The 15,047-nt window shown below is 42.5% G+C and overlaps 1 protein-coding gene across 12 annotated transcripts in view; it reads right to left on the reverse strand.

Moving 5' to 3' along the window:
* Positions 1–2,942: 2,942 nt before the first annotated feature.
* cacna1g (calcium channel, voltage-dependent, T type, alpha 1G subunit) overlaps positions 2,943–15,047 on the reverse strand; it is a 298,872-nt gene continuing 286,767 nt past the window's right edge. For 8 of the 12 annotated variants that reach the window (XM_055890508.1, XM_055890502.1, XM_055890498.1 and 5 more), the window contains 5 exons: positions 13,941–14,063; positions 12,131–12,347; positions 11,705–11,874; positions 5,652–9,475; positions 2,943–3,827 (listed from right to left, as the gene is read on the reverse strand). In XM_055890508.1, the coding sequence (XP_055746483.1) occupies positions 8,495–9,475; positions 11,705–11,874; positions 12,131–12,347; positions 13,941–14,063 (1,491 nt within the window). In that variant the 3' untranslated portion in view covers positions 2,943–3,827; positions 5,652–8,494. Of the gene's footprint in view, positions 3,828–5,651; positions 11,341–11,704; positions 11,875–12,130; positions 12,348–13,940; positions 14,064–15,047 lie in introns of those variants that run through there. The other 4 variants (XM_055890505.1, XM_055890503.1, XM_055890507.1 and 1 more) reach the window with 3 other exon arrangements.

Genomic DNA, 15,047 nt, shown 5'->3' on the forward strand with positions numbered 1-15,047 from the left:
TGCATTCAGGCAAAAGAGTTTCATATTTGTCTCATCAGGTCACAGAATTGTTTGCCTTATGCTCTTGAGTCTTTCGTGTGCCTTTTTGGCATTCATCTGGCCACTATCTTATAAAGCCCAGATTGGTGAAGTGCTGTAAAGACTGTTGTCCTTCTGTCTGGTTCTATCATTCAGCCAAGGAACTCTGTAGTTATATCAGAGTGGTCATTGGGTTCTTGATCACCTCCCTGACCAAGGTCCTTTTTGCCCGGTTGCTGAGTTTGGTCGGATGGCCAGTTCTAGGCAGTCTGGGTAGTTCCATATTTTTTCCATTTCCCAATAATGGAGACCACTGTGCTCTTAGAAACTTTCAACACTCTACAAATTGTTTCATACCCTTCCCCAGATATACACTGTAAAAAACATTAAGGACACCTTCCTAATATTGAGTTCCAACCCCCCTCTTGCCATCAGAACATCCTCAATTCGTTGGGACATGGACTCTACATGGTGTCGAAAGCATTCCATAGGGATGCTGGCCCATGTTGACTCCAATGCATCTCACAGTTGTGTCAAGTAAGGATGTTCTTTGGGTGGTGGACCATCTTGATACACACTGGAAACTCAGCAGCGTTGCAGTTCTTGACACAAACCAGTGCGTATTTTGCCTTGCCCATTCACCATCTAAAGGGCACACGTCTCAATTGTCTCAAGGCTTACAAATCCTTAATTAACCTGTCTCCTCCCCTTCATCTACACTGATTGAAGTGGATTTAACAAGTGACATCAATAAGGGATCATAGCTTTCACCTGGTCAGTATATGTAATGGAAAGAGCAGGTGTCCATATTGCTTTGTACACTCAGTGCATACCTCATCACAATTCTCATCACAAATCTCAGAGATCTACAGACAGTTCCTTGGTATAGCTGGTTGAGAGAATGCCAAGAGTGTGCAAATCAAGGCAAAGCGTGGCTACTTTGAAGAATATGAAATATATTTTGATATGTTTAACACTTTTTTGGTTACTACATGATTCCATATGTGTTATTTCATAGTTTTGATGTCTTCACTATTATTCTACAATGTAGAAAATAGTAAAAATAAAGAAAATCCCTTGAATGAGTAGGTGTGTCTGACTGGTACTGTATAAAAAAAAAGTTTAATAAAATATATACCTTTACTACTATAGTCCATAGAAACACATTGAATAACACATTCATAAATGTCAAAAAATAAATCATAACGAATACGGTTTTGAACTGTCTGTCCTTTATCTAAGAGATATAAGAAAGCTTAGGAAATATTTGTAATAAAATTCACAGATATTTAACCCCGTATTTTAATTGGCACAAACTACCTCCATACTTCCATTCGTCTGAATGGAAGTGACACTTGGTGCCAAACGGTTCGGACGCTACAGACAGAAGTTGGCACATCAGCGTTACGGACTTCAGACGAGTGGGAATTTGTAGGCCAACCCGTTTGAACGCTACAGACATTTTCTAAGAAGACCGATTTTTAGGATGTTTTATGGTCTGACAAACAACGCTGTAGCTCGGCCACCTTCCCCCGCAGATGAGAAAGGCCAACATATGCGGATGCGGTGGATTGAGGCGCAAAAAAAACAATCTCTAGTTTAAACTGACAGATTTTGATAGTGATTTTTTTATTATGTTACTTAGATTGACGTACGACTCATCAGGATTAATTCAGTACACCCTCCCTTGTCAATGCAATTTTCTTTAAGCCATTCTAATCTAAATTTGTGCCGACTGTTCAACAGTGTCAAGTTATTTTTCAGTGTGTTCCCAGAAATCTGAACCCGTTAAGCAAAATTACGTTTAAAAGTTGTCTTTTCCAGACGTTGAAGTCAGGTTCATTTTTGATTCTGAAAAAATACTTTTGTTTTACTGTGCGGTAATGTACTGCATTCTGCGGTGTTCTGCTACAGTGGTTCTCAAACCTGACCTCAGGGACCCCCAGACTTTTTCCAATTTTGCTGTAGCTCCTCAAGAGTTTGAGAATTAGTTGACAAGTTGAATCAGGTGTGCTAGTTCTGGAGTAGATAAACGGCCGAAGAACTCACATACATTTCCCAAAACACCACGTAGGGAGAACATTCAAGAAGTGCATCGTTAGAGCATGTGGCGATACTGATAGGTTTGAAAGAAAGGCAGCGCTGCTCGTAGATCAGCCCTCTGCATTCAAATCTTACTTTGACATTAGATACTGATGATGGATCAGCTCCTAGAATGAAATGATCACCTATGGATGCAATATTGAGGCAGCTTAATGTAAATGCTTAGGCTATGCACTAAATCTAATATTTGACACAATATTGTGCACATGCTGTTAGACCTACACATCATGAAATTGAGGCAAAAATTACAGACAGAGCCTACAATTAGCAAAATAGAAGTTAGCTGTTCTACGAGTGGTCTGAGACAGTCGGTAAATAACTAGTGTTTTTCAGTGCAACATTAGTAACGATGGTTTTGGGAAACCACTATGAGATTTAACGATGCACCTACAAAGGTTCTAACGAAGAACTTAGCCTTAAGATGCTTTTGGGAAACCTGGCCCTGGACAATAAATTATGTGAGATAAAACAATTTTGTATGATCACCTTCCGGTGTAAAAACCATGGAAATTAAAAACAAAAAAATATGTTTTAAGTGAGAAGTAGTCATTGGCCTGAAGCCGAAACATAAAGCAAATTCACATGAGCACCACAACGCCTACTCCACCCATGCTCTATAAAGGTTTTCCAGATTTGACCTAATACAGTAACTATGTTGGTATATTGTACTTCAAACAATGTGTATGCAGGTTGCTTAGGATTCAAACCTTCTCAAACAGCCTAATTCATCATCTTCAGCGGAATAATGGACTTTACAATGTCCTGCTATTAAAATAATGTTTATATACAGTACTAGTCAAATGTTTGGACACATCTACTCATTCAAGAATTGTTCTTTATTTTGACTATTTTCTACATTGTAGAATAATAGTGAAGACATCAAAACTACGACATAACACATATGGAATCATGTAGTAACCAAAAAAGTGTTAAACAAATCAAAATATATTTTATATTTGAGATTCTTCAAAGTAGCCACCCTTTGCCTTGATGACAGCTTTGCACAATCTTGGCATTCTCCCAACCAGCTTCACGAGGTACTCATCTGGAATGCATTTCAAATAACAGGTGTGCCTTGTTAAAAGTTAAATAATTAAATTTCTTTCCTTCTTAATGCGTTTGAGCCAATCAGTTGTGTTGTGACAAGATAGGGGTGGTACACAGAAGATAGCCCTATTTGGTAAAGACCAAGTCCATATTGTGACAAGAACAACTCAAATAAGCAAAGAGAAACAACAGTCCATCATTACTTTAACTACGGGATCGGTGACCCCCCTCGGGACAGTTGAGCTAACGTGCGCAAATGTGATTAGCATGATGTTGTAAGTAACAACAACATTTGCCAGGACAAAGACATATCTGATATGGGCAGAAAGCTGAAATTCTTGTTAATCTAACTGAACTGTCCAATTTACAGTAGCTATTACAGTGAAATAATACCATGCTATTGTTTGAGGAGAGTGCACAATTATGAACTTGAAAATGTATCAATAAACCAATTAGGCACATTTGGGCAGTCTTGATACAACATTTTGAACAGAAATGCAATGGTTCATTGGGTCAGTCTAAAACTGCACATACACTGCTGCTATCTAGTGGCCAAAATCTAAATTCAGCCTAAACTGGAAAAATACAATATGGCCTTTCTCTTGCATTACAAAGATGATGGAAAAAAAACGTTTTTTTTTCTTTGTATTATCTTTAACCTGTTGGGGATGGGGGCGCTGTTTAGACTATTTATGCTAATGTGGCTAATTTTTTAAACGGCTTCCCACAAAATCCTTGATCGTACAATATGCATATTATTATTATTATTGGATAGAAAACAGTCTATAGTTTCTATAGGAGTTGAAATTTTGTCTCTAAGTGGAACAGAGCCCATTCTACAGCAATTTCCCTGACATGGAGTCAGATTTGAGAAACGTTGGCCACTTTTCTGAAGTCATTTAAACGGGCACTGTCGTTGCTATGACTATACGGACACTTCTTACGTCTTCCCCTGGATGCCTTTACGTGATGACGATTCCAACGGGCTCGATTGCTCGTTCACAGGCCCTACAAATGAAAAAAACCTTTAGCTAGCAAGTCTTTTCTTGCTGCGTAACGCGCGTGGAAGACACCGACCCTCTCCTGTTCCAAGCGTTAGTTTAGCCTGTTATATTTCTCCGGTCATCTTTTCACTCGTTATAGGAGTTACAAACATCACAAAGTAGTTAATTTAAAGCGTTTTATAGCAATTTATATCCGTTTAGTGCGATTTTGGGACATTTATTTTTGCAACGATGTGAAAAGTTGGGAACGCTTTTCAGTTCATCCCGAACGTAGTTGACATTTCCACATGGCAAGAGGACAGCTTTCCACCAAAAGACGATTTCTCCCAAGAAAGGATCCTTTGCCCAAGATACTGATGGAAGAACAGCTCAAGGTAGGACATTTTTATTATGATAAATCGTGTTTCTGTCGAAACATTTTAGTGGCTTAGGACGCCATGTTTTTTGACGTAGCTTCGCTTGGCGCAAACTGTATTGAAAAGTAAGGATAAATTAAAAAATGTAATAACGCAATTGTATTAAGAATTAAATTGTCTATCAATCCCTGTCCACCCTATATTTTTTAGTCACGTTTATGAGTATTTATGTATAAGAGTAGATCACTGTCTAAGTGGCGCAAGGACGTTTTCTTTACCAGCTTGTCTACATTTCACATTGTCTAACCATGATTTTGGTGGCTAAATATAAACATTTTCGATCAAACTGTATATGCATGTTGTAATGTGATGTTACAGGAGTGTCATCGGAAGAATTCTGAGAAGGTTAGTGAAAAAATTAATATCTTTTGGCGATGTTGACTTTTATCGCTCACTTTGGCTAGAATCAATGCTGGGCTGCTAATTGCTATGTGCTAAGCTAATATAACGATTTATTGTGTTTTCGCTGTAAGACACTTAGAAAATCTGAAATATTGTCTGTATTCACAGGATCTGTGTCTTTCGATTCGTGTATGCTGTGTATTTTTACGAAATGTTTGATGATTAGTAGTTAGGTAAACACGTTGCTCATTGTAATTATTCTAGTCCATTTGTGATGGTGGGTGCAATTGTAAACTATGCCATCTACCTGAAATATGCACTTTTTTCTAACAAAACCTATCCCATACCATAAATATGTTATCAGACTGTCATCTAATGAGTTTTTTTGTTGGTTAGAGGCTATAAATATCTTAGTTTAGCCGAATTGGTGATGGCTACTGGTGTTGGTGGACAAATAAAAGATGGTGGAATATGCTAATGTGTTTTTAGGTAATAGATGTACATCTTTACATATTGTGTCTTCCCTGTAAAACATTTTAAAAATCGGAAATGTTGACTGGATTCATAAGATCTGTGTCTTTCATTAGCTGTATTGGACTTTAATGTGTGAAAGTTAAATATTTTAAAAAAATATTTTTTTTGAATTTCGCGGCACTGGTTTTTCAGTGGGGGGGGGGGGGGGGAGTGCCGCTAGCGGCACGCTGATCCTAGACAGGTTAACCAGATCTAATGTGTTACATTCTCCTATATTAATTTTATTTTCCACAAACCTCAAAGTGTTTCCTTTCAAATGGTATCAAGAATATGCATATCCTTGCTTCAGGTCCTGAGCTACAGGCAGTTAGATTTGGGTATGTCATTTTAGGTGAAAATTGAAAAAAAGAGGATCAAACCCATTTCTCTCAACCAGCTTCATGAGTTAGTCACCTGGAATGCTTTTCAATTAACATGTGTGCCTTGTCAAAAGTTAATTTGTGGAATTTATTTCCTTCTTAATGTGTTTGAGCCAATCAGTTGTTTTGTGACAAGGTAGGGGTGGTGTACAGAAGATAGCCCTATTTGGTAAAAGACCAAGTCCATATTATGTCAAGAACAGCTCAAATAAGCAAAGAGAAATGACAGTCAATCATTACTTTTAAGACATGAAGGTCAGTCAATTCAGAAAATGTGAAGAACTAAAGTTTCTTTAAGTGCAGTTGCAAAAACCATCAAGCGCTATGATGAAACTGGCTCTCACGAGGAGTGCCACAGGAAAGGAAGACTCAGAGTGACCTCTGCTTTAGAGGATAAGTTTATTAGAGTTACCAGCCTCAGAAATTTCAGCCCAAATAAATGCTTCACAGAGTTCAAGTAACAGACACATCTCAAATGTTCAGAGGAGATTGCAGCAATCCGGCCTTCATGGTCTTATTGCTGAAAAGAAACCACTACTAAAGGACACCAATAAGAAGAAGAGACTTACTTGACTCAAGAAACATGAGCAATGGACATTAGCCTAGTGGAAATCTGTCCCTTGGACTGATGAGTCCAACTGTAAGATTTTTGATTCCAACCACCGTGTCTTTGTGAGACGCAGAGTAGGTGAATGGATGATCTCTGCATGTGTGGCCCACCATGAAGCATGGAGGAGGAGGTGTGGTGGTGTGGGGGTACTTTGCTGGTGACACTGTCAGTGATATATTTAGAATTCAAGGCTCACTTAACCAGCATGGCTACCACAGCATTCTGCAGCGATTCGCCATCCCATCTAGTTTGCGCTTAGTGGACTATCATTTGTTTTTTCAACAGGACAATGACCTAACACACCTACAGGCTGTGTAAGGACTATTTGACCAAGAAGGAGAGTGATGGAGTGCTGCATCAGATGACCTGGCCTCCACAATCACCTGACATCAACCCAATTTAGATGGTTTGGGAAAGCAGCCAACAAGTGCTCAGGATATGTGGGAACTCCTTCAAGACTGTTGGAAAAGCATTCCAGGTGAAGCTGGTTGAGAGTGCAAAGCTATCCTCAAGGCAAAGGGTGGCTACTTTGAAGAATCTAAAATATATTTTGATATGTTTCACGCTTTTTTGGTTACTACATGATTCCATGTGTTATTTCATAGTTTTGATGTCTTCAATATGATTCTACAATGTTGAAAATAGTAAAAATAAAGAAAAACTCTTGAACGAGTAGATGTGTCCAAACTTTTGACTGGTATTGTATGTAAATTAGATATTTATGCATATATATATTTTTTTTCTAAAAACATGTTGTCACTTTGTCAATATGGGGTATTGTGTGTAGATGCGTGAGCAATTTTAAAATCCATTTTTAATTCAGACTATAACACAACAAAATGTGGAATAGGTCAAAGTGTATGAATACTTTCTGAAGGCACTGTAGATTCAGACATACTACATCAAGTTCTTTCAAGACGTAATTACGAATTCCCAGGATTGTGTTGAAGAAATCAGTGTTTGTTGGATTGAATATTACTGTATGTGTGTTTTTGTGAAATCAGGACAGCCTTGAAAATATGATAATGCATCTCGTTAGATTTTATCCTGTCAATAAAAATCTTCAAACACTGCTCTAAAGTCTTAATGTTTGTCATGTTTGTTATGAAGTAAATAACAACACATTGACTTATCCCATTCTGTTACCTACCTTCAAACCACCAAAGTCCCCTTCTTGTGCTTAAAAATCCAAGCTCAGTTTAATGAGTTGTTTTTATATATATATATATATTAATCCTACAAATACATGATTCTCAGCACTTTGAAAAAAAATCACTTTCCTCAGCAAATCAAAAAAGCTAGAAAATATCCCTAAAATTAAACAAAACCGACTAGCTAAACATTTTTTCGAACATTGAAACAGAGAAAAATTGAAACCCAACACAAAAAAGATCACCCCCAAAAAATATATAATGAAATAATAAAAAAATCTACATCCTGTACAAACACTATGGCCCAATAATTTAAGAAAATAGTGTCTCTAAATCGTTCATATTGCTTTGTACCTCCACTGTTGCCCGTGTGAGGGTGAAGTCCCACTGTCTAACACTGAGCATTCCCAATAGTGGCCACAGGCAGGTGCTATCCAAAGTTATTGGTGCTGACTTCACTCCAGAGGTCATGGGGTCGACCTGCAGCCAATGGCGGCGTGCAGGTGTGGTATAATGGAAACAGTCATGTTTGTATTCTTGTTTCATCTCTGCTTATGCTGTGTTCTTTTCGCGTTCTTGTGGTTTTGGCAGTACAACAATACAAAGACAAGGGATGGTCACACTACGACAGTACTGCACTGATCCTCAATAAAACCAAGGATGATTTGACCGTTTTGTTGTAGTTTTACCATAATTACTCTCTACGGTATTATTACTACGACTATCACCATCACGGATACACCAAGTGTATCGTGTGTTTGCATGTGTGTGTCTGTGTGCCTATGTGCTTAATGGTTCGTCTCTGTGTGTGTGTGTGTGTGTGTGTGTGTGTGTGTGTGTGTGTGTGTGTGTGTGTGTGTGTGTGTGTGTGTGTGTCAGTGAGTGTGTGTACATCAGTGTGTGTGAGTGTTCAGTGCTCAGAGCTTGTCTTCTCGAAGGAGAAGCTGGGCAGAGTCAACAGCTTGGTGTTGGGCCCCCCTCCCTCCTGGCCCAGCCCCTCCCCTGCCCCGAGGTCAAAGGAGTCCTTGGAGTCACTGGAGGGAGCCCGTCTCCTCAGACAGGAGGTATCCCGGCTGGGTAAGGGAGGGGATATCCCTAGGGCCCCCAGACCTCCCAGGGTAGGGTGGAGGCCGGATTGGGACTCCAGTCCATCAGGGGGGTCTACGGAGATACACGGGGGGCTCATTTTCTTCTTGCGTCGGGGAGAGGGCAGGGTCTTTGTTGTGGTCTGGGAATGGATCTGGAGGCTGTCTGCTCGGGAGACGAACCCCGAGGACGTGGACGTAGTGCTGCGCTGGGGGCTGGACTCTACAGACGAACACACCTCCACTGAGTGGCGCCGAGGATCGTCCAACCAGGACAGGGGGCGTGGCCGGGACGCTAGAATGCTCCGCCCCTGGGCGTCAGCGCTGTGGAACCTTTTCAGCTGCCTCAGGCACGGCCGGCTCCCCTCACCACGACCAACCTCATAACCTTGGTAACTGCCCTCAAGACCTCCGACCTCTGACCCCAGTCCGACACCGGTGACATCCTCACTCCCCGCCAGCCCCGCCCGGTTGATGAGCGACACTTCGTGGTCTGCCGAGGCCTCTTCCTGTCTCCAGGGGCGAGTGGAGGGGAGGGGAGGAGGGGGGGAGGAGGAGAGGTGGTGCTGGTCGTGGTTTGAGAAGGGGTGTTGGGTGTGAACACTACTGGGGCGCGACCGTTGAGGGGACGCCCCTGGGGTGGCAGGGACCAGCCGAAGAGAAGGCTGCTGGTGAAGATGGGAGGATGAGGAAGAGGAGGAGGAGGAGGAAAGGGGGAGGGCTAGGGAAGCTACATTTAGGACCCCCTCCTCACCCTCCCCTCCGTCAGACCACAGAGCCTCCTGGGAATCATTAGATACTGCCACCTGGTGGAGGAAGGAGGGAGAGAGGGGGACGAGGGAGGAGAGGGATTAGGAGGGATGATGCAGTGAGGCAGAGTTTGAAAGAGATGGAGAAAGGTGGAAGAGGAGCGGGAGAGAAGAACAGGGAGAGGGGTGATGCAGGGAGGGAGAGATTGAGACACAGGGGTTGGGTGGTTAGGGGGGCATGAGGGGGTGAGAGGTGGGAGATTGGTTAGTGTGAGGTGACTGGGTGAGGATGACCAATATGAGTGAAGGTCAGAGTTCACCATTAGACCAGCATGCTCCCAATACCATCTCTGCCTCATTGTGATACAGAGGAAATGTTGAAATTGCAATAGAGTGCAGTGCAACTTGTAAGTCAACTAGTAAGTGTATTGCTGCATGTTTATTGCACAAGGGAACCATTCCAGGTTCAGATATGTGTCAAGAGTATCTGTTTCATGAATAGATTCAGTGACAGCATGTGATTTACAGTAGCAGCAGTAGTAGGGCACAGTTTGTCTCAGCTAGGACACTGGGTTCAACCATGGTTTCCCAAGTTCTAATTGAGTGCCCAATGTTTATTCCCTGTTTAACAGAAGGAGTATTGGGAGATATGCCTGGTCTGGTGCACTGCATTTTGAGCCTCTTCCAATGCCCAATATCCTCAATACCCTCTGTCCTTGTAGCCCAGTCAGCTAACTCCCCAATGACAAACATTTATTGGAATTTTAGAGAGTGGTACTATAGGGCAGCCCTTCAGCTTTTTTCCCTCAGAGAGGTCAGAGGGCAAAGGGCAGAGGCTACTGAGTCTGAGTGTAGCTACAGGAGAGGAAAGGTTAGTAGAACACAATGACACACTACAAAAGTTACAAAAGTCTCACATAGCATCCTTTCCAAATCTTATGCAATTTGAGATCACAGATCGGAAATATCTTGGTTGTTATGTGACAAAATATGGACAGAAAAGAAAAGGTAGCTATTTAAGAGTTTTGGGACAATTGGGACATGATTGTTCACAGAATATTCATGACTTGTAGATTTGTGTGTCTTGACAGAAAGCATGGATGATGTGACAACAGGGACATCTAGTGGACTAAGATATTATAACCAAGCCAATACCACAGCTACAGTAGCACTAACAATGGAGCCAACTCCTCTCACATTTTTTTATCAATACCTATTTGTGATTGTAGAACAATTCCTGTCATACGGGGTAACATAAAAAAAAAATCATATTATAACTCCTCAATAGTAACTATTTCATCAACATAATCTGCCCAAAAAGGACAACAAGTGCTCTGAAACAGTCGTATAAATATGTGGCCAAATATTACGGACAGGACTGACAGTCCTGATTTAAACCCTGAGTTATAACAGTGTAATATGTAGCTACAATAGTGTGATGTGTAGGACAAAGCCTACAATTAATAGACAAACTGACTGCACCTTAAACTAAAATACATTCCATCAATCAACAGATGTGTGATAAAGATATCAGTAGGTAGTTCACATGACCCTATAGGGGTTCATACACAATATAGTCCCCTATTTCTATGAGAATTAACAGTCTAGCCGTTCCAAAACGATGTTCGACGCTACCTACTGTACGACAGTGGGTCAAGTGAGATGCATTGTGGCAGATGGTCAGCAGAAGACACACAAACAAGGGAGCAAGAAGGAGAGGAGGAGAGGTCAGGGAAAGAGAAATATGTGTGTGTGCGCGCGTGTGTGTGTGTGTGTTGGAGGCGGGGTGGATAGGGAATAGGGACGCTCAGTATTTCTGAAATGAGTGTTAGCGGGTCAGGAGTTGTTATTTAACTGTTTCAGAAACAAGAGTATCTGTGTTTGATCAGTAGCTCTGGGTCTGGCGGTTGCTGAACTAGACTCTGTTAGTAACAGACACAGGGAAGGGAGGCGAGCAGATGGACAGAGAGATGGACAGGAGATGGCGAGCATTGTCAGGGCGGAGGGAGGAGGGATGGAGAAGTTAGAAACATAAAACAGACAGGAAGAAGGGAGGCAGGAGGGAGGAGAGAAGACAGCATTAAGAGCAGAGCTGAGAGGAAGGAAGGGAAGTTTAGGAAAAACATCATCTCACAGCAGAAACATGAGGAGAAGAACACAATGATGAACAATCATTTCTGATAGAAAACATTTGTTACCTCCGGTGTGTGTGTGTGTGTGTGTGTGTGTGTGTGTGTGTGTGTGTGTGTGTGTATGTGTGTGTTTGTCTGCATGTCTGTGTCTCACCTGTCTGCGGAGCGTGCGGCTGAGTGTGTGTGTGTGCCGTGGCGGGGGTAGTCGGGGTATATTCTCTGAGTCTGAGAGGCTGTGAGGACTGATGGGTCTGAAGAAGTCTGTAGGAACAGCCAACTGCTGGGAGCTCTCCTCTGGCTGGGACCGCACCGAGGTCCTGGAGCCTGTGGTAACACACACAACACAAATATAACTTGTTTCTTTCACATAAAAACAACAAGGGATTATCAAAACAGTAGGTGTGGGTAAGGTTGGTTCCTGGTCCTACTGTTCTAGAAATGTATTGGTTTTCCTGACAGCATTCTCTTTGATCAAGAGGAAAGGTTACTATGTGTGTGTGTGTGTGTGTGTGTGCGTGTGCGCGTGTATGTGTGTGTGTGTAAACAATGTCGGCGTGTAGAGAGAGTCTCTGTACTGTACCTGACAGAGCCCTGTTAAGTGCCTCTATGTGCTGTGGCCCTGTAGCCTGTGTCAGTACTGGAGCTAAGCCAGGAGCCAGGCCGGCTCCTGGGGGTCCGAAGGGCTCCAGAGGCAGGAACATGTAGCTGTCGTTTGGTAGGGAGTGGGTGCGGCCCACCGCTGACTTCCGTACACTCAACAGGTTGTCCAACGGCTCCACAGGATCAAGCAACTCCACCTGGGGGACAGAAAAACAGTCAGCCTCTTTCTGGACCTACTTGGAGGTCTGACCACGGGTCTTTAACAGAGACTTCACACACTCACACACACACACTCCATACACACATGAAGGAAGTAATTGTTGGCACACTGAGCGACAGACCAGATAGACGGCGTCATTGCACTAGTGGCAGAGAGGAGACTGGCACAGACCTGGCTCTGGGCTCAGAGTTAGTGAAACTAACTGAAACCACATTGTCTATGTCTTTATTGTAGCAAGACAAATGAATGAAGCATTTGTATGCTTGAGCTTTTTGCTGTGATCGCTTATCATTTAGGCCACAGCTTTAGAGCAGGTAGTTTATTCTATCCCTAAGTTCTGAGAGCCAGAAAATGCAAGCTAGGCCAGTGCCCTGCTATGTCCTTGGCTAGCAGACAACATATCTAACCCACAGCTACTAACTACAGAGATCGGAGTGGCAATACATTCACTTGTCACATTGTTTATAACACAGAGGAAAGCACAAAAGAGAGAGCGAAAGAGCGCGCGCGCGAGAGAGAGAGAGAACAGAGACAAAAGAAAGAGATAGAGGAAGACAGAGAGACAGAGAAAGATAAGAGAGAGAGACAGAGACAAAAGAAAGAAATAGAGGAAGACAGAGAGAGAGACAGAGAAAGATAAGAGAGAGAGACAGAGACAAAAGGAGAGAAAACACAAGAGAAAAAGAGGTACGGGCAGGCGAGCAGGCGCACTAGTCTACTGGACTGGACTGGAACGGACAGACACCAGGCTAGAAAGGTGGAATGAAAAAGAGAGAGAAAGAGAGAGAGCGAGGGAGAAGAGCGGATGGTTAAAAAAATCTCCAGGATCTTCCAAACTCATGTGTGTGTCCTGCTCACATCTCTCTGTGTTTTACCTCCAGTTCTATGATTCATTTGAAATCATTAATGTGTCTGTGTGATGCATGTGCTGGGTTTGGAAAATCCCTCTGACACAGCTATTACATTCATCACACGCTACGATATAACCTGATTGATTAGTTCAACGCCCTTGCGATGAGTGGCAAGGTTGTACGTCGCCACCGTTCTCTGTGTCTGACATGCAATGGAGAGAGAACGACTCTCAAGCTAACGAGGGTATAAATTGGTCGTAAATTATCCCAGATTGTTTCCCGACAACTCTCAATTAGCTACGGTGCGTGGGGGAAACTCAGAGAGCTGAGAGCAGAGATGTCCTCTCTGAGCCACCGTAAAGGACATTGTGAGGAGACTAATTAGAACTGAAGTAGTGTAGAGGGAGTAGCTTCACCTCGTATCCCTTTCTACTACTACTCTGCCACTCAATTAGTGTTCAAGTTTACAAGTTGCTTGATTACCAAATCACAATAGTGTCGTTACATGCAAAATGCATTGGTTTCTTTAGACGTGTGTATATAGTGTTGCCTAATTGACATCCAGAAGGTAACCTCCAACCTATAGTCAGTACCCCAGAGAGAGTGAGACTGGAGGGGCCAGCTGAGTTCGGAAGCTCCCTTGGGAAAGGCTAAGCTACAGGAGACAGCAGAGGAAGAGGAGGCGATGGGATGAAGAGAGAGCGAGGAGCTGTCAGTACGTTGGACTCCAGACTGGTTAGTAAGAGAGGGTTAATATCATCAGGGGTGGAGTCGTCGGTGAGAGCTAGGGACCAGGATTTGTCGGAGGTCAGAGAGAGAGCTTCCATCTCCGCTAGAGGGATCTAGACAGAGAACAAACAAGGCCCGGTGAGCAGAGAAGACACACACGCACACACACACACAGTCCGACTAATCACACAAACAGACAGTGGCATGACACACTTCCCACAATCTGATGACATGCATAGCACAGATGTGACAAGACATCAGACAGCATGTGCTGTAACAGCACACAATTACATACTGTAGATATAGCAAACAACCCGACACACACCTAACACCTAAGATTGGATCAACAACAGACATATCAACAGATACATGGACAAATCACACACAAACCAACACACACACAGATATATAAACCTCATTTCAGACAAACCGATATGACAAACAACAGTTCAAGTAAATATACAGACCAACAGTTAATTAAACAACATCCATCCATATAGATGACAAATACATAGCAATATAACGTCACACAGACAAACCACAAAATGGTCTATTATATATGATATTGAAAGGTTCAACTTTTTATGACGAGTAATTGACACAGGATGAGCTGGGAACATACACAGACTTCATGTAATGCAACCTTAGTATAGCTAGCATAGTTTCACAACACTGAGTACCATCTTGGAAGGGTTCAAACTGTCAGAGCTTGCTCTGCTAAACGCTTACTGTTTCTGACTTCCCTCCCTCACTCACCCCTAACCGGGAGAATGAATTGAGGAAATGCTTTTTGACAGGCAAACGACTGGGCCAGCCGTGCAGTCAGGGGCAGGGGTCCTAACTGGCAGAGACTGAGTGGGCGCCTGGAAGAGATTTCTGCTAACTTTTCAGAATCAGACAGAGAGGGAGAGGCAGTGAGGCTATTACTGCTGCGGCATTACGTTAGCCTCAATCCTTTTTAAAAGCTTTAGCAGACACTGTTTAGCAATGCTAATGTGATTGGCTAAATCGTTTTGTCCTGAATGGGGAAAAGGAGACATTCAGATGCATAATTCAACAGTGATACATCGCTCAATGTTCGGGAAATGATCATGTCC

This window comes from Salvelinus fontinalis, chromosome 30 (genome assembly GCF_029448725.1).
Source record: "Salvelinus fontinalis isolate EN_2023a chromosome 30, ASM2944872v1, whole genome shotgun sequence".
In the NCBI taxonomy this organism is placed as follows: Eukaryota; Metazoa; Chordata; class Actinopteri; order Salmoniformes; family Salmonidae; genus Salvelinus; species Salvelinus fontinalis.